This window comes from Aspergillus versicolor, assembly GCF_001890125.1.
Source record: "Aspergillus versicolor CBS 583.65 unplaced genomic scaffold ASPVEscaffold_14, whole genome shotgun sequence".
Lineage (NCBI taxonomy): Eukaryota > Fungi > Ascomycota > Eurotiomycetes > Eurotiales > Aspergillaceae > Aspergillus > Aspergillus versicolor.
This window is the reverse complement of record NW_024467537.1, coordinates 187615-205829: the sequence shown is the minus strand read 5'-3', so window position 1 is coordinate 205829 and position 18215 is coordinate 187615. Positions and strand designations below refer to the sequence as shown.

At 51.6% G+C, this 18215-nt stretch overlaps 7 protein-coding genes across 7 annotated transcripts; 3 read left to right on the top strand and 4 right to left on the bottom strand.

Annotated features, from left to right (window-relative positions):
• Positions 1-804: 804 nt before the first annotated feature.
• ASPVEDRAFT_89054 (Zn(II)2Cys6 transcription factor) lies at positions 805-2730 on the top strand (the record flags this gene model as incomplete). The annotated part of the gene is made up of 3 exons (XM_040818493.1): positions 805-1716; positions 1766-2566; positions 2617-2730. The coding sequence occupies 3 exons, from the start codon at positions 805-807 to the stop codon at positions 2728-2730; spliced, it is 1827 nt and encodes a 608-aa protein (XP_040673578.1).
• Positions 2731-3639: 909 nt separating this feature from the next.
• On the bottom strand, positions 3640-4017 carry ASPVEDRAFT_47018 (uncharacterized protein). The gene has a single exon (XM_040813685.1). It carries the CDS (start codon positions 3881-3883, stop codon positions 3713-3715), a length of 171 nt encoding a protein of 56 aa, XP_040673577.1. The 5' UTR covers positions 3884-4017; the 3' UTR covers positions 3640-3712.
• Positions 4018-4804: 787 nt separating this feature from the next.
• Positions 4805-5265, bottom strand: ASPVEDRAFT_57078 (RidA family protein; the record flags this gene model as incomplete). Its single annotated transcript, XM_040815293.1, has 2 exons — positions 4805-5106; positions 5154-5265. The coding sequence occupies 2 exons, from the start codon at positions 5263-5265 to the stop codon at positions 4805-4807; spliced, it is 414 nt and encodes a 137-aa protein (XP_040673576.1).
• A 1373-nt stretch (positions 5266-6638) lies between these two features.
• Positions 6639-10496, bottom strand: ASPVEDRAFT_89052 (putative nicotinamide nucleotide transhydrogenase; the record flags this gene model as incomplete). Its single annotated transcript, XM_040818492.1, has 13 exons — positions 6639-6670; positions 6731-6805; positions 6853-7041; positions 7090-7258; positions 7309-7458; positions 7503-7636; positions 7681-7935; positions 7984-8154; positions 8204-9118; positions 9169-9286; positions 9338-9755; positions 9802-10345; positions 10400-10496. 13 exons carry the CDS (start codon positions 10494-10496, stop codon positions 6639-6641), a joined length of 3267 nt encoding a protein of 1088 aa, XP_040673575.1.
• A 1679-nt stretch (positions 10497-12175) lies between these two features.
• Positions 12176-14232, top strand: ASPVEDRAFT_33997 (putative amino acid permease; the record flags this gene model as incomplete). The annotated part of the gene is made up of 8 exons (XM_040810810.1): positions 12176-12274; positions 12322-12342; positions 12390-12438; positions 12488-12563; positions 12605-13005; positions 13051-13394; positions 13441-13563; positions 13615-14232. The coding sequence occupies 8 exons, from the start codon at positions 12176-12178 to the stop codon at positions 14230-14232; spliced, it is 1731 nt and encodes a 576-aa protein (XP_040673574.1).
• An 86-nt stretch (positions 14233-14318) lies between these two features.
• On the bottom strand, positions 14319-16171 carry ASPVEDRAFT_375242 (putative MFS maltose permease). Its single transcript, XM_040811496.1, has one exon. It carries the CDS (start codon positions 15984-15986, stop codon positions 14406-14408), a length of 1581 nt encoding a protein of 526 aa, XP_040673573.1. The 5' UTR covers positions 15987-16171; the 3' UTR covers positions 14319-14405.
• Positions 16172-16217: 46 nt separating this feature from the next.
• ASPVEDRAFT_47012 (glycoside hydrolase family 13 protein) lies at positions 16218-18141 on the top strand. Its single transcript, XM_040813684.1, has one exon. It carries the CDS (start codon positions 16242-16244, stop codon positions 17979-17981), a length of 1740 nt encoding a protein of 579 aa, XP_040673572.1. The 5' UTR covers positions 16218-16241; the 3' UTR covers positions 17982-18141.
• Positions 18142-18215: the final 74 nt, after the last annotated feature.

Below are 18215 nucleotides of genomic sequence, written 5' to 3'. Positions count from 1 at the left end.
GACAGCTGCAGGCCGTGGTTCAGCGCAGATCCGCTGGTTCTATTAATGATGTTCCGGGTTCATCAACTCTATCAAGTGATAGTCCAAGTCCGCGCGTTTCTAATTTATTTATTTCTCGCTGGTGTGCAAGTAGTTCCCGGTCGCTCGTGCCCGGCTGTCGAATTAGGAGGCCGGCAAACAGGCAAATGACAACCTTCCTCTCGGAAAACAGTGTGTAAGAAAATCATTGCGGGCGCTCAATGGCGGAACCAGACAGCCACGGACCAAAGGAAAAGGCGAGATCAACGGCGATGGCTTCACAGTGGAGCGGGCGAGCCACGACAGCGCAAAGAGAGTGGCCGCACAAGGCCCAAAAAACGGCCCCCAACGGAGTCAACCAGCAGGTCAAGACGAGGATCCGCCGCTTCTCTGCAGCACAAGGCCCAAACTTAGCCAGAGGATCTGCGATTCGCTGCGGGTGGATTTTCCACTGGAGAGGGAGAGTTCGAAGAGAGTTAGAGAGTCCCACTGGGGAGTTGCGTGAGTCCGTGAGACTTTCTTTGTCTCTCCACCCCGGCCGTCACTGGCGATGGTTATCCTCCCACATTATCTTAATTGCTCTTTCATCCCTCTGTATTTGCCTATTCACCTTTATTTCTTTCTTAATCCTAATATAATGCCTTCAACCTGACCCTCCGCTTTCGGCCGCATTCTCCCACCTGGACTACCACCCGCGACCTCACCCTCGCGACCTTCCCCGCGCGACTCTCGCCCTCTTCATGTCTCTCTCCTTCAGCTCTCCCGTCGGCCTCGCTCTTGCTCCCCATGGAGGCCCGTATGATGGTCTATGAGCCGGCCCAAAACCCCGACCCTCCCCCGCCCGCCGACTCCTCGCTGCCCGATAAGGATAAGAAGAAGCGTGTCCGACGATGGCATCACCGCGGCTTCACGGGCTGCTCGACTTGTCGCCGCCGCCATGTCCGCTGCGACGAAGCTTCTCCCACCTGTCGGAATTGCACACGGCTCGGTCTAGAGTGTGACGGGAGTCAGGGTCGCATGACGTTCAAGGTCTACGGACCGCCACCGCCGCCGCCGACCGAGCAACCTCCCCCGCCCAAGAAACGCGGCAAGTCACAGAAACGAGTGAAGAAGGAGGAGCCTGCGAATGATCCCGTCGACGGTGTGGTCGTCTCGCCGACGACAGTTACCGACTCGAAACCACTGGTCTTTCGCTTCGAAAACCCCGTTTTCTCCGTCGGCTCTGAATCCCCTCCCTCGGACGAAGATAATACCAAGGTGAAGAAGGAGTACGATGATGTCGATTTGGTGTTACTCCCGACCACGGGCAATTCGGCCCCAATGCCAATCCACTATCGTTTTCAACATGAAAAACTGCCAGTTGCGTCACTGGACAGCTTGCAGGGACGCTATTATACCCATTTCGTGAATGAAGTTGCTACGCTGCTGCTTATCTACGATAGCCCAACCAACGTAAACCCCTTTCGACGAAGTTTTCCCGATATCTCCCATTCGTCATTGTCAATGGCGAGCGCAATGGAAGCTCTGGGAGCGCTGCATCTTGCCAACACTTCCACTGGTCAGGATCGGAATGTCCATTTTCAGCATGCCATGGGCAAGTATGGCGAGGTCGTCAAGACCTTTAGAACGAGGCATGAAGTCACTCAGCGAGCACGGCTTCCAGACTTCGCCACCTGTTTATTATTAGCTCTGTTCGAGGTTTGTCTCTCTCCTTCGACTGTTCAACTGCAGCGACTGACTCAACCAGATGATGGACTCGCAGCATCACAACTGGGCGATCCATCTCAAAGGCGCCCGGGAGATTTACAAATTTATGTTTTCCCCGAACAGCGACGCCGCCCAAGAAGCCCAGCGCGTTGCGGAAATGAATCACCCACTCCGACGATTCCTCGTTTCCCTCCTCTCCTACCTCGATGTCGCCGGTGCGTGCGCCACAAGTGAAGGAACCGTCGTTGAAGGAAGCTACTGGAGAACACTAGGCGGCGGATGGGAATACAATCTAGGGATACCCAGCATGTCGGAAGAGAGTGCCGACAGTGGCTCACTGCAGGATCTGCGCCAATGCTGGTCCTCCATGATGGAAATACAGGTGGCCATTAGCTCCTTCGGAAAGGTGAAACAGTCTGGGTGGGTGGCTCCTGAACAGCAAGACCTCGTCTATCATGGTTTGTTGCAGCGACTAGTGCAATGGCGCCTCGATGCCCCGCAGTGCATACAGCAAATCGGAGAACTTGATGACGAGAGCCTAGCGCAGTATCCGCATCAAGGGGTTCTCGAGTATGCAGGCTGCGTTGAAGCCTACGAAAAGGCTACCCATATCTTCCTTCACAAGGTAGCCGCTGTCGCGCGACCCGATCTTCAGCCGCAAAGAGAGGTCCTGGCCGCTCTCAGTACCAGAATCCTCAACCTCATTAGTAAGTTGGCAAAGGATGTCGGGCGCCTGGCCGTCTGCTGGCCTCTCTTTATTGCGGGGCGAGAAAGCCGAGATGAACGTGAACACAAGTTTGTTCGAGAGACCATGATCGATATGCAAAGATATGGGTTTAAGGTACGATTTCTGCTTTGTATCAGAACTGAGCATTGCTAACCGCATTTTAGAACGTGGAAAAGGGCCTCGAAGAGCTGGAAAAGGCCTGGTTCAAACAACGCACATTCCCAGAGGGCTGGGTCGACACCATGGACGACGTCCGTTCATCCATCCTCCTTCCTTGACTTGACCTATACGTCTCTTACCATCGTGAAATATCCCATCATACAAATAAAATAATGGGGCCCTCAAAAAAGGCCTCCCGGCTCAACATGAGCTCGGCCCACCCAACACCAGCTACCGAAATGCTGGACGACCATCCCTCCATACCAAACTAGCCTACCCACCCAACAGGCTTACACTCAACCGACCTACCTAGCATACAATATGCATGAAACAATAACGACTATATATGTCTCCGATTTGAACTTCCAGCGGCGCGGAAAACAGGCGTTCGGGTAGGATAGGATACGGATACTATACGAGGACAGAACCTTGTTGAAACTGATTAGACCTGCTTCCGTTTAGACTTGGTATTGTTACAATACGAGGTAAATTCATAATAATGCCCGCAGTTGGGACCTTTTTCCTTCTGAATGAATATAGATACAGATACCTAGTTGCTTATGTATCTTTGTAATTCATGTTCGGAAATATATAAGGTTAAGTAGGTTGGGGGAGCTGAATGTAGAGCTTGGAGGGCCGCCCCTGGATGAAAGTTAAGGTGGAAATAACTAGTTACCCCCGCGAGGTCCTTACAGTAAGGTAGGTTAAAATTTTTCGAGGATCTGAAAGGGAAGTTGGGAAATACTCTAGGTTTTTCTGAGTTCTTTGGGTTATTACTGGGCTATTGCTGGGGTTTTTTGGGTTTTTTGGGTTAGACCTATAGAAAGGTGGATCTTATAAACCAATCAAACCCTATTACGTTTAGACACTGCCTTTCCGATGTTAATATATCACTTTTACTTTAATTTACCCGTACTCCCTACTCCTAAGGTTGATTCACTCCCTATTATCCCTAGATATTATTGCTTAGTGGGTATCTACCTTCTTCTTTACCTTCTTAGTTATCTACCAGGCTAATTAACCATGTTACAAAGTCAGTACTCTAACTTTATATCCTCCCTCTATAATAGTGAGATAGATAATCTTAGCTATTTAATATTATTAAATCATACTAGTTAACAGTCCGGGAGATGGGTCGCGATTTGCTTCGGGATTTTGGCTCTGGTTCTGGTTCTGGGCGCCTATGGTGGTGGCATTAATCAGTGGGTTATGCTGCTGCTTGCAGCATTCCACGCATTTCAGGAGATCTTCTAGCAGTGTAGTGAGGGTCATCAGGAGCCTGAATTCAAAGGACCCTGGAGCAGGGGTTAGCAGGAGAGAGGAGAGTTAGGTTAGCTCGGCTATACAGGAGCAGTCCTGGTACAGTTAAGCATAAGGAATGTTCTTCGACATGGCGTATGAAGGTGTTGCTTACTGGCTGGTTCGTCCAGGACATCTCTAGAGAGTTGGTGGGATGGAGGGGTTTCTGGAAGGTGAGTATTAACAGCTGCTTCTTATGGTGTTAGTCCTGCAGGGGCTTGGCGGATTAATCCTTTCATAATAAGTCTTTCAATTTATGCTGAGGATGTACAGTAAACATCACCAAAAATACCACACGACCGCCCGAAACAGGTCAAGTTGTGATAGAACAGAGAGAATACTATCTATGGCCGTGGCTACAGAGGATATCGATATGAGACTGACAGCTACGACTTGACGCCATGTAGGTATCTTATTTCTATAAGCCAATGTTAATCAGCCATCTTAGCGGCTGCAAGCTTCCTGCCCACACGGACCGTGCCATCAAATGCGCCCTTACTGGCGGGAAACAAGGATTCCTTAGTCTGGCTGGGCCAGCATGGCGAGACCTGAACCGATCAGAGGCGAACCTGATCACGCACTAGAGATTGTTGCTACCTTGATGTTGATTTATATGCTTAAACCAATCTCTCCTTGAAGATATATCAAGATAATATACACATCACGTGGAAAACTAGAAAAGCATAGTTATAACGCTGCTAATCGCACAACTTTCTTCTAGGAAAGGCCAGTAAAAGCCGTAAGACCTTCAAAGTCCACCGCCATGGCCCGGGCAAAGGCATCGACTATACAGGGCATCCATTTATTTCTGAAAGGCTATTTGCTATTTTATCACCTCGTGAAAATGCGGCATAGAGGCTACAACCATACATAACCGCAGGTGTATCCAATTCATTATTGAGGATGGTTATCTTGTGCATATGCCTCAATCTCGATCCTCATCCCATCCAATGCTAGCTCCTTAACTCCTACACACGTCAAGACAGGCTGATGATTTGGCATCCACCTACGGAGATTCTGCACCAGGAGCTCGACGACCTCGTCGCTCGTGTCGAGAACGTAGATGCGAACTCGGTACACCTGGTCCCAGCCCCTGCCTCCCGCATCCTTGAGCGCTAGCTCGACATTGGAGAACGCTTGCTCGAATTCTTTTGGCAAATCGGCATGAACTTCGCGGGTGTTTGGATCCCAGCCGCCTGTGACTCGTTAGGGAGAAGAGCTTGAGCAGAGGCTGACGACGTACCCTGGCCAGCGATCTCGATACGATCGCCAATACGCACAGCCTGGCTGTATGACAGGACCTTACGCATGTGTTCGCCGAAGCCTTTGTAGTTGAAGTATTCGAGGTGAGACATGTTTCCGTGACCGAAGGTATTAGAGCTGGGATCTAAGCTTCTTAGGTGGGGGAGGAGACTGTCTGTCCTTCAAGGTCTAGAATAAAACTTATATGAATGATGTGAGCTACAGCGACAAGCTCCCAATTTATATTCTTCGACGCCAAGCTCGCGCGCTGACTGCTTTGAAATCCAAATTGATGAATAAACGAGCGATGGGTTTTATTCTCATGCTTATGACTGCCAATGCTTGGCTTGATAAGCCTGAGATGACACAACGCACGGTACGAGACAAAGTTAGGCGTCCGATGTCTTACATTAGTGAGCAGACCCTCAGGAGCTCTTTGGATGGGTGCTGTCTTGGTTCTATACTCTGCGATATATCAGTTTGGGTACTAATCGAGGCGCGACGACCACTGACTTAGCCCTAGTTAAGTAACTAAGTGGTGCTGGTGAATTGCTCCTTACAGGTTCCCACGCCTATCCTCTGTGTTCTCGGCGGAGAACAGTTGAGCGTGGCAGCTGATTCATTAGGGCAGGGATAGACTGCTGGATCTTGCATATATCAAAGTGACGGACACACTAACCCAGGCCCAACCAGGACCCAATACTGGGGCCCCAATAAAACCCATTAAGCCCCAACTTGACCCAACTTTTGCATAATTTTGATCATAAAGCTGCTCAGTCATCAAAATATCATGCTGTTTTTTACATCTGTTCGATGTTATACCAACTATCACCATATGTTCGTAGTATGAATCTTTTGAAAAATTCACGAAATAACTTTATATTCCTTTAGGGTAGAGCTAGTTTATAGCTAATTACCTATTAAAATGTTAAGGTTAAGTAGGTTGGGGGAGCTGAATGTAGAAGCTCTACATTCTAGCTAGTGATTGTAGAAATATATATTTACATAGTAGTGTGCGGATGCATCCCCCAGGGACTCTACCATCAACCAAACTAAAATTTAACTTTATCCTCTGAGCCCGAGCCTGATAAGGGCACGGTTTCACCCCTCCAACTCGTGCAAGCTGACGTGTCATATCAATTGCTAAAGGTCTCGACTTCGTCGTAGTACACTTGGCCAGCGGGTTTTTATTCCGATGCCGCCATGCTTCCTTCCGAGTATAGCCGAGGTCGACGGCTAAAAGCGTAATTCGCTCATACTGAAGAGTGCAGGTGGCTCTTTAGCTTTCCATTACGTGTGCAGTTAGTGTGATGCGCATGTCGATCAACTTAAAAAACGGTTTATCCCATTGATCAGCGATGCAAATAAGTACAGAGGAGGCTTGGTCTGTCTATGGACACGGCTGGAAATAAACAGGAACAAGAGGGAAAAAAAAGAGAATCGCTAATTGCCCGTATGTGCATATGCAACCGGTTCCTACCTCACCCTACTTACGGCCCTCGATACTGGCTTTGATGGCTGCGGCAAAGGTTAGAATTGATTCTCGTGTATATTTTAAGGAGTCCATAGTTAGCTTACCATCGCACGAGGTCTTTGCGTCTCCGAAGAGCATCCTGGTGTTGGGCTTGTAGAACATCGGGTTGGGAACATCAGCTGTGGCTAGTTAGCATTGCTCGATCATAAAGATTTTTGTTGCGTACCGTATCCGCTGGACATGCCACGCTTCATCACGATAACCTCCTTGCTCTTCCACGCTTGCAGCACGGGCATGCCGGAAATCGCGGAGTCGGGTTCCAGGGCGATAGGGTTAACTGTGTCGTTGGCGCCGATCACGAGGGTCACGTCCGTGTCCGCAAAGTCGTCGTTGATTTCATCCATTTCCAGCACAACTGGGATAGTCAGTAACCGAGCCAAATAAAGGAGAATCGAGTACTAACTGTCGTAAGGCACGGATGCCTCCGCGAGCAGGACGTTACACTGCCCTGGCATACGTCCGGCAACGGGATGAATGGCGAAGCGGACTTTGACGCCCTTGGCACGTAGCATGTGCGTGATCTCGGCTAGGGCGTACTGCGCCTTTGCGACGGCCATGCCGTAGCCAACAATCTGCAGGTGTAAGCAGAAGTATAGAACCAAGAGCAAGTGGATATACTTACGATGATGACACTCTCCGCGTTGGCTAGAGAATCTACCGTTTCTTCGACATTGATTTGTGTAACCTCACCCTCGATCTTCTTTTGAGATTGTTGAGGGTTCGATATTCCACCAAACAGCACGTTCGGCAAAGATCGGTTCATTGCGACACACTATATAATCAGTACAGGCCAGCTGTAAGTTTGATGAGACATACCATTATGTACGACAGGATTGAACCGCTGACTCCGATCAAAGAACCCACACTCGTGAGGAGCGGATTGTTGAGCATAAACCCTTCTGCAACCAAGGCGAAGCCGGAATACGCATTAAGCACGGTAATAACAACAGCTACAGTTGTTAGCAAAATTCAATAGAGGTACCGCTGTACGTACGCATATCTGCGCCACCAATAGCGGCAGTCGTGGTGTAGCCCTTTAGGAAACTGAGAGCAGTATTGGCCGACAGGCATGTAGCAGCAATAACAGGGTTAGCGGGTGCCATGGTGACAAATGCGCCCATGGTAGCTATATTGCCTCCTAGCAAGGTTGAGTTCACCAAATGGCGACCGGGGAGAATTGTCGGCCTAGAGGACATGCGGCCGGCGAGTTTAAGGAAGGCCACAATAGAGCCAGTGAATGTCACACCACCTAAGCGAGTTAGAATACACTATAAATCAAAGTATCCGGGCAAAATACCGATAAGGACTCCGAGATATGCAGTAACTAAATGGAGAGTCGAAATATCGTTTATGTCAGCCATCACACTCCCTGCGCTTGTGAGCACTGCTGCGAGGCCAACAACGGAGTGTAAAGCGGCAACAGTCTGTGGGAGTCCAGTTGGAGTAATACGGCGTCCAATCAATGCCCCTGTTGGCTGTTAGTGGAATAAATGTTAACGCGATAGAGTAATACTGACCAACAACTGCACCTGCACTGGCAACACCGGCGAATTGAGTCAATACTTCAGGAGAAAAGCCGACAGCTGCTAGCGACGCGAGAATACCAGCAGCGACGCCGAGAATACCGAAGATATTTCCACGGCGCGCGGTCTGCTGGGAAGCAAGGCCGGAAATAGAGCTGATACATAGGACACTGCTGACTAGATATCCGGCCTGAACGAGTCCAGCCATACCAGTCCCTGCAGCAGCCAAAAAGCCACCACCAAAGATAGTAGCCGGGATAGCATACAACCAGGGGTACTCGGGTGGATCAGTAGGACGCTTGAACATATCAAGCATGCGCTTAGTGATAACGAAACCGCCTGAAACATTCATGAATGCGAGAAGAACAGACACGGATCCTAGCAATTCCGGAACGGTTGTGGGAAGGTAGCCACCACCCATGATGAAGAATCCGCCAACACCAACCATACCTGAAATCGCGTTGGTGACACTCATCAAGGGGGAATGAAGAGCAGGCGCAACACCCCAAACGGCACGATAGCCGACAAGCCCGGCCAGGCCAGCTGTTAGCATGTTGCTCATAAAGATCGGTCCAGTTGCTTTGCCCAGTGCGAGAGCAGTTCCCATTCCGGCGGTGGTAGTTGTGACCTCACGAGTGGCCTTTTGCCATGGCGTCAAGGCCAGCTCTGCCTTTGCTGCGGACGGGGCTGCTGCTGCTTCCTTTTTTGCAGCGGGTGGCGGCGCAGCCCGGGGTACGGGGGGTAGGATTTCACCATTATGAGTCACAATTGATCCTCGAACCACCTCGTCCTTCAAATCAACACCGAAGGACTTTTCCTGGGGGGCCATAGAAAGGAGGTACTTGGTGATGTTGTTGGAGTACAGCGAGGACGATTGGGCTGGTAGGCGAGATGGGAAATCGGTGTAACCTGAAATCATGTTTAAAACATAGTCCCTATCACGCATGTTGAGAACTCACCAATAACGGTAACATCGTTGTAGGTAGTCAATTTTCCGGGAACAGTTGCCTCGCAGTTCCCGCCAGCCTCAGCTGCTAGATCAACAATGACAGACCCGGGTTTCATAGCCGCGACCATCTACTCAGTATTATTAGACCGATATCCTTCAATGACCATATCAGACCTTACCTCTTTGGTGACCAGCTTCGGAGCCCGCTTCCCTGGAATCAAAGCAGTAGTGATAATGATGTCAACCTCGCGGGCCTGTTCCATGAAGAGTTTCATTTCTGCCTCGATGAATGCTGGTGACATTTCCTTCGCGTAACCACCTTGGCCAGCGCCATCTTCCTGGATGTCTACTTCGATAAATTCGGCACCAAGCGACTGAACCTGTTCTCGAACCTCAGGCCTAGTATCGAAGCCGCGTACTATTGCGCCCATGCGCCGGGCGGATCCTATAGCACTCAAACCGGCGACACCAGCGCCGATCACTAAAACCTTGCCGGGAGGGATCTTTCCAGCCGCGGTAGCCTGACCGGTTAAAAAACGACCGAAGTGGTTCGAGGCTTCCAGAACAGCCTTGTAACCGGCAATATTGGCCATCGAACTACATCACATTAGACTAAACCGCGACAAATCATGGGAGAGCTTACCTTAGAGCGTCAAAAACTTGGGCGCGTGAGATGCGTGGAATCATGTCCATTGCGAAGCTAGTCGCGCCGCGTGAGGCAATCTTATCCACCAGCTCCTTGTTTTGGGCTGGGTAGAGAAACGAAATGACTGTACTGCCTTTGTTCAAGGCCTCGATCTCGTTGAAGGCACCATCATGCTGAGGGCCACGGACTTTCAAGACAATGTTACTCTGAGACCATACAGTAGCTTGGTCGACCAAAGTAGCGCCGGCTTGCTCATATGCTTGGTCGTGCAGCTGGGCACCTTCGCCGGCTCCGCGTTCTACCAACACACGCGAGACGCCCTTCTTAAGCAGCAAGGCAACATTCTGAGGTGTAAGCGCGACCCGGCGTTCGTTCGCAAAAATCTCACGAGGCACTCCGATCGTCAAAGAAGCGTACGGAATAACAGGAACTGCAGACGGCGGAGAGGCACTGGTCGCGTACGATCGAGGACTCTGTGAATGGTATTGCCAGACTGACTCATGATGCTGGTGCGAGGGCCGGGAGGAGTGAAGGCGGACAACTTCGTACGAGCAGTGTTAGTAGCTTGTTAACTGACTGAGGACAGTTGACTCACACGACTGCTTGACTGAAATGTACGACCTGCCTGGGAAGGTACTAAGGACCGCTCGACACGGTCCCAGAGCCGACCGCAGGGGGAATAATACACTCATGTTGCATGCAAGGCCTCAGCCAGAGAATGCGCACTGTGTCACCGACAACGGGCAACAGAGCTCATTCCAGAGGAACACTGAGGAGAGGAAAGGGATGGGTGTTGGCAGCCCATCTAAAAAGCAGAGGAGGAGGAAAAGAGGGGAAGCAGTGCCCAGAGGGTATTAAAGGAGCTCATTCGAGCTCGGAGGAGAGTGGAGGACTAGCGGCAGGCTGTGACTGAGCAGGACTTGGAAGAGGAAGAACCGAAGGAGAAGGAGAGGGGACGGCGTTGCGGGGAGATCGCCGGCACAACCGCAAGGGCGAACAAAGGCGCATTCTTCCACGAGTCGCGCCCTGGGACGGAGAATCGCCGGCACAATCGGGCAGCACGAGGCTACTCGATGAAACGGTGCCGCTCACGGTGCGACCAAGACTGGCGCTCAGACATGGGCTGTAGACTTGCTCTGTGACAGTGAATATACTGACCAGAGAGCACGCGCTGGATCTGAGGATTGTCTCGTCTCCACTTGGATTCTGGAGAGCCGAAGAACTCGGTAAAGAAGGACAGCAGATGACTTCACTCTATCAAGTTCTCCGCCACATTATCCTGTAGTTGTACAGTGAGGAAGACTGGATTTACCCCACGACCGATCAGGTGATACAGCATGGTTCTCCGCATTGTGCCACTCGCTGTGCCTCCTCCTGGTGTCACGGTTATGGCGTTATCAAGGCTGCCGGCTTCCAGAAGGCTTCTACTATTCCCGTTTCCAACTGCACTGATTCCATGTGACACCGTCAGTAGTTCTGCCCCACTAAATTGAAAGCTGCTGAAGCTGCGGTTCGGATCTCCGAGGTCCACATCGAGTCATCGACGTCGCTGCCTTATAGCCTCAGGTGTCTATCGGGCACGTGACCCCATCGTCGACGAAGAAGAAGAGTCGAGACCAGACAATTAAATCCCACGCTCAAGTCGAATTAACCCGATGAAAGCCCACAAAACAACCTTGAATTATTGGCCCACACCGTTCTCCATTCTCCGGCCCGCCAATGGCTCCGACTCAAAGTTTTCACGGTGGGTCGTCCTTGATTCTTACCCTTGCTTGCGTGACAGGCTGCTGAGTGCTGACCCTTTGTTGGAGATAGTCAACGCGATGTCGAGATCCTGTCATATTAATCTGATACCATGATCACACGATCGTCGTCGTTCAGCTTCAGAATACCTATAGCTTTCTCGGTCGAGTTCTTGTCCACCGCGCACCGACGCCAGTCTTAGTGGCCCATACTAAGCTCTCGGGCGCGACCCACGGAAGCGCGGGCCATCCATTCGCGCTGCGCAGGCACAAGAGGTGGATGCGACAAACGTTCCTGGAATTACGAGCAGCCAAATTCTGCGGAACAGTCATCTCCGACCCATCTCATCATCAACGTCAAGAACCACGTCAATTTCAACCTCCCATATCCTCGCAGCTCACTGGCTTGTCCGATTCTGGCCTGAAAAGCCGAAACCTTCGGCATGATCTAGCTCTTGTCAGCTAACTAACTTTTTACTTTTTCTGCTCGTGACCGGGTGGGGTTGCGACAGCGTCAATCATCAACTTCGGACAACGCGAAGAAGTTTTCTCTCCTGCGCTTTACCCTCCCTTTTGGCACAGATTGTGCTTTCGCGTAGTATCGCTGCTCGCGCGTTGGATCTCTAACCATGTCGTCACGGACTCACCATGACCAGCTCATCGAGCGGGACCCCGCTGGGGAAGATGTGAGGAGCCAAACGGAATCGCAGGAAGATGCAGCTCTCTTGGTAAGTTTGCGCACCAGATACCTCGGACGAATCTAACGTTTCCCTAGAAAACAATGGGCTATAAGCCGGTAAGTTCACGTCGGATCAACAAAGCGGGCGGGGCTTATAAGAACAGGTCCTACATCGGACATACTCATTTTTCGAAAACTTCGCCACGACATTCGGTATGTGCGGTGGAACATGATTGTGACTTGATTTCTAACTCTATTTCAGCCGCACTATACTTCATTGGTGGTGTACGTGTCACCTTTAGTACCGGTATTGCCGCTGGCGGAAACTTGGCTTATTGGTATGCACCGATCTTGTATACTGCCACGACAAGTCTAACAGGAGTAGGACGAGCTACCTCGTGACGGTCGTTTTCACGTTTATCACTGCAGCCGTCATCGCAGAAGTCTGTTCTGCCTCGCCTTCTGCCGGATCGATTTACCTGTGGGCTGCGGAAGCAGGTGGGCCGAGATTCGGACGACTCCTTGGATTTATCGTCGCATGGTGGTCGACCACTGCGTGGACAACGTTCTGTGCCAGTAACACTCAATCAGCGACAAACTATCTGCTATCCGTAGGCGGCCCAATCGGAATTCATGGATACGTACTTACCCGGCTTCAGGAATTGACTGTGTTTGATGTCGACTTTCCCAAGGATGTGTCAGACGTCAAGTTCCGTGCTGTGCAATGGATCGTCACCGAGATTCTTCTTGCCCTGGCAGCTCTGCTCAACTTCATGCCACGTAAGTCTCACTCATCAACCGACTTGCTCAAGCTAACGTCAACAGCGAGATATTTCAAATATGTCTTCTGGTTCTCCTCGGCGGTTGTTATGCTCGACTTCTTCCTGAACGTCATATGGCTTCCGATTGGGACAGCCAATACCTGGGGATTCAGAACTGCCGAGGAGGCCTTCATGTCCACGTACAACGGAACCGGTGCTCCCCCAGGATGGAATTGGTGTCTCTCCTACCTTGCCACCGCCGGTATTCTGATTGGATTCGACGCCTCCGGTCACGTCGCGGAGGAGACCAAGCACGCATCTGTGACCGCCGCGCGTGGTATCTTTTGGAGTACCGTAGCGAGTGGAATTGGCGGCTTTGCAACCATTATACTATTCCTCTTCTGCGCAGTAAGTCTGCTTGACCGTATTGAGAAACAACGATTAACACAGTTAGCCTACTGCCGACACGCTCTTCGGATTTGGTTCGCCCCAGCCTTTCGTGCCTCTCTACGCGGTTGTACTCGGAAAGGGCGGGCACATTTTCATGAACATCATCTGCATATCTGCCCTCTGGCTTGTATGTATCGCCTAATTCTATAAAGCAAGTCTTACTAACTAGCTATAACAGAACACAGCGATTGCCATAGTAGCTGCGTCTCGTCTTGTCTTCGCCGTTGCCCGTGATGGCGTCCTCCCATTCTCCTCTTGGGTCTCTGTTGTGCACAACGGCCAACCTCGCAATGCCGTTATCGTTGTCTGGGGAGTCGCGTCCTTGATCACCTGCACCATTCTCCCGTCGGACGTTGCATTCACTTCCCTTGTTTCAGCGGCCGGTGTCCCTTCTGCGGCAGCATACGGCCTCATCTGCCTCGCCCGTCTCTTCCTCACCCCGAAACGATTCCCGAAGCCCGCGTGGAGTCTTGGAAAGTGGTCCAAGCCATTCCAGGTGATCGGAGTGTTCTGGAACGGATGGGTTGTTGCGGTGCTCTTCTCGCCGTATGCATTCCCAGTGACGGGCCAGAACCTCAACTACGCCCCTATAATCATGGCCGGCGTGACCATCTTCGCCCTTATTTCGTACTTCATCATGCCGGAGGAGGCGTGGCTACCGAGGAACCGCATCTCGAATTTCGTCGATAGCAAGGGTGTTGTCAGCTCGACGGTGGATGAAGCTGGTGGCACATCAAGCGAGGCACGTACGTCGCCTGAACCAGAACCTCAGACTAAGAACCCTGCCCAGAGTTGATGTAGTCAACTGCACATGGCAGGATATATGGTTGAGCGTGATAATTGAGGTGGATTGCATGATGCAAACAGAATAGACTAATTCAATAGAACTAACAATAATAGTGGTTTTCCACGAAACTGGCTTCAATTCCTTACCTACATAATAGCCAGACTCAATATCTTGGTATAGCTTCACCCCTTCCCACCCTCTCTCCCTGCTATCTCCCCATCAAACGGATCAACAACAAATCCTTTAAATGCCCTAGCCTCAACCCCCCTCTCAAAAAGAACATCCAACTCAGCAAAAGTCCTCCCGCGAGGCTCAGGAACCCTCCAAAACGCCCAAACAAGAGAAACGACGCAAGTGCCCGCCCAGAAATACGCCGTCCGCGCGCCCCGGTCCCACCCCGTCTCCCCATCATCATTCAGCTGGTAGTTCGTGAGCACATTCACGGCAATATTGCTGATATTGTACCCGGCGCGCGCGAGGTTAATTGTCTTCGATCGCAGGCGCGTGGAGGAGAGTTCTGAGACAAGCGCATACGTTACGGGGCCTAGGGTTGTGTCGTAGATGAATGTGAATAGAATCAGCATGGCACCAATACACCATTTCGCTGCAGTGTTTGATTCCGGTGCGAATGAGAGACTCGCCGTTATCAACAGCAGTGTGAAAAGACAACATAGACCCAGGAGGTGGATGCTTCGTCTTCCGAGTTTAGCCATGAGGAACCATGACCCGATTGTGCCTATGATGCCGAGTGCGTATTGCGCCAGCGAGAGGTTGAAGGACTGGACTTCTGGTAATCCCGCCTGCACGCAGAAATAGGCGAAGTAGCCCATGAGATTCTGCCCGCACAGGGTCTGGACGATCCAAACGCCGCAGACGATCTCTGTGCGGCGGAGGTTACCACCTGCGTGTCTGAAGCAGTCGGTGTATGAGGTTCCGGCTGTGAGGGACTTTTCGAGCTCGTTGGTGTGTGCGATCATTGCGACTGTGGCGTCGGGGTCGAATGGTTCGTCTGATGAAGAGGTTAGGGTTAGACGCTGCAAGGCGTGTTTGGCGCTGGAGATATCGCCCCGTCGGACGTGCCACCAGGGAGATTCAGGAGCGAAGAAGATCCCCACGGCGAGTGGGAGGGGCCATGCCCATTGCACAGCGAAAGGGATGCGGTAGGACCATTGGTCTTCTCGTGCGAAGGAGGCGCGGTTGACGCCCGCGGCGATGAACTGGCCCATCACCCAGCACATGTTGATGTAGGTGGTCAGGTATGGGCGTAGCACGACGGGGCACACTTCGGCGGCGTATGCGGCTGGCAGGGTCTGGAAGACGCCCCAGGGGATGCCGGCGAGGATCTCGGCGGAGAGGAGCATGCGGACGTCGACGGCGAAGAAGAAGATGAAGATGATGGCGTTCATGGCGAGGAGGGCGCTGATCATGGTCCAGCGATAGCCCAGGCGTTCAGAGACGAGACCGCTGAGGATCAGGCCGATGACTTCGCCGACGCGCGCGCCGTTTGAGAGACCGGATTGCCAGGATGCTGGGATGTTCCAGTCGTCGCCGGATTGGACGCCGTATTTCTGGTTGAATGCTGGTGATGCGAACAGGGTTCCCAGTAGAGCGAGATCGTAGCCTTCCATGATGAGGGTTGAGGATAGCAGAACAGACCATGCCACAGCCTTTGGATACAGACGGAGACCCTGCCAGAGGGTCATAGTCTGCTCCTGCTGGGCAGCATGTTTGCCGTGGGCCAGGAATTGTTTGTGCTCGTCCATGGTCGATGAGGCTTATCAGTTGACAGGACTGGACAGAGTCAAGGGTCGTATTTAATCCATATATACACAATAAGACTATGCAGATCATCCCCGCACTCAAGACTATAAATCAAGCTGGTTGGCCACGGCGCCTCGTCGGGGGAAAGTCGGGGCAGCAGCCAATCGACATGATAGTTATACGCTGGTAACAGTGCGGGGTCTCATATAAGTCTCATCAACCATCTAGCTCAGTGTAATGATTACCATAGAAGAACTATGTCCGTCCCAACAGGCACCAACAACTGGTGGAAAGAGGCCACCGTCTACCAGGTCTACCCAGCCTCGTTCAAAGACTCCAATGGCGACGGCTGGGGCGATATCCCAGGCGTCATTGAAAAGGTGCCCTACCTGCAGTCGCTCGGTATAGACGTCCTCTGGCTCTCCCCAATGTACGACTCGCCCATGCACGATATGGGGTATGATGTATCGGACTATGAGAGCGTCCTGCCAGCGTATGGTACTGTTGGAGATGTCGAGAATCTCATTAAGGCCTGCCACCAGCACGGAATGAGGATTATCCTGGACTTGGTGATTAACCACACCAGCGACGAGCACAGCTGGTTCAAAGAAAGTCGCAGCAGCAGAGATAATCCCAAGCGCGACTGGTACTTCTGGCGTCCGCCTCGCTACGACGATCAAGGGAATCGCCTGCCTCCAACGAACTACCGTGGATATTTCGCTGGAAGTACCTGGACATGGGACGAGCACACACAAGAGTACTACCTACATCTCTACGCAAAATCCCAGCCCGATCTCAACTGGGACAACCCGGAAACCCGCAAAGCCATCTACAACAGCGCAATCCGGTTCTGGCTGGAAAAAGGCGTGGATGGGTTCCGAGTCGACACGGTCAACAAGTACAGCAAGCATACCGATTTCCGGGACGCGCCTATCACGGACCCGAACAGCTATATCCAGCCTGCGATCGAGATGTGGTGTAATGGCCCGCGCATCCATGAGTTTATACGAGAGATGTATGATGACGTTCTTGCGCCGTATGGCGATGTCGTGACCGTGGGCGAGCTGGCGAATACGCCTGACCCAGAGCATGTCCTGCGCTATGTCGGTGCGTCGGCGAAGCAGCTGAGTATGGTGTTCCATCTGGACGTCGGCCATATCGGGATGGGCGAGAGTCTGGAGGACAAGTACATCCTGCAGCCGTGGAAGTTGACAGAGTTGAAATCCATCGTTAGCAAGTGGCAATCCTTCATTGAAGGAACTGACGGCTGGACGACGGCCTTTTGCGAGAACCACGACAACGGGCGTGCTGTGTCGCGGTTTGCGTCTGATGCGCCGGAGTTCAGGGAGAGGTCGGCGAAGATGCTTGCGGTGATGATGGTCGCTATGACGGGGACGCTGTTCTTATATCAGGGGCAGGAGATTGGCATGGTTAATGCGCCTAGGGACTGGTCGATTGAGGAGTATAAGGATATCGAGGGGCTGGGGTACTATCGTGAGGCGCAGAGACAGGCTGCTGCCGGTGTGAGCCTTGATCGTCCAGAGCGTATCATGGACGGTCTGCGTGTTCTGGCGCGAGATCATGCCAGGCTCCCTATGCAATGGGATGATACTGCTGAGGCTGGATTTACCGAAGGGACGCCGTGGATGAGGACGCACGATATGTACCGCGAGATCAATGTGAAGAAGCAAGAGGGGGATCCGGATAGTGTACTCTCATTTTGGAAGATGCTACTACTCGTACGCAAGGAATATCGGGACCTACTTATCCATGGGGCGTTTGAAGTGGTTGACTATGAGAACCAGCGGGTCTTTAGCTTTGTGAAGTCGAGGAACACGCAACGGGCACTTGTAGTGCTGAACTTCACCCAGACCGAGCAGGCCTATTCGCAGAGAGACATAGGAGGGATGAGACTGCTGGTTAATAGTTATTCTGATGCAGCCTCCGAGAAACTGCGGCCATATGAGGGGCGGATTTATATAGGACACGCCATATAAACTCCAGAATAGTCAGCTATTGGATATTATTTCTGTAAAGCCTCGAAGGCATCCCCTCTCTCCGATTGCCATGTCATGTTGTTTTAATAGTATCCTGTTTGTTAGGATCCATAAGGAAGTGTTAAAGTGTTCTACCTAAGATATTGATAAGGAACAGCGGTATACGGACTTAATTACGGTCAATACCCAGATACCGTTTGAAAGTCGACCAAGATATTAGGATTCGAGAACGAG

Bases quoted from the DNA above. Each gene is read 5' to 3' on its own strand.
- ASPVEDRAFT_375242 (XM_040811496.1), bottom strand. From the start codon at position 15,986: ATGGACGAGCACAAACAATTCCTGGCCCACGGCAAACATGCTGCCCAG.
- ASPVEDRAFT_47018 (XM_040813685.1), bottom strand. From the start codon at position 3,883: ATGACCCTCACTACACTGCTAGAAGATCTCCTGAAATGCGTGGAATGC.
- ASPVEDRAFT_47012 (XM_040813684.1), top strand. From the start codon at position 16,242: ATGTCCGTCCCAACAGGCACCAACAACTGGTGGAAAGAGGCCACCGTC.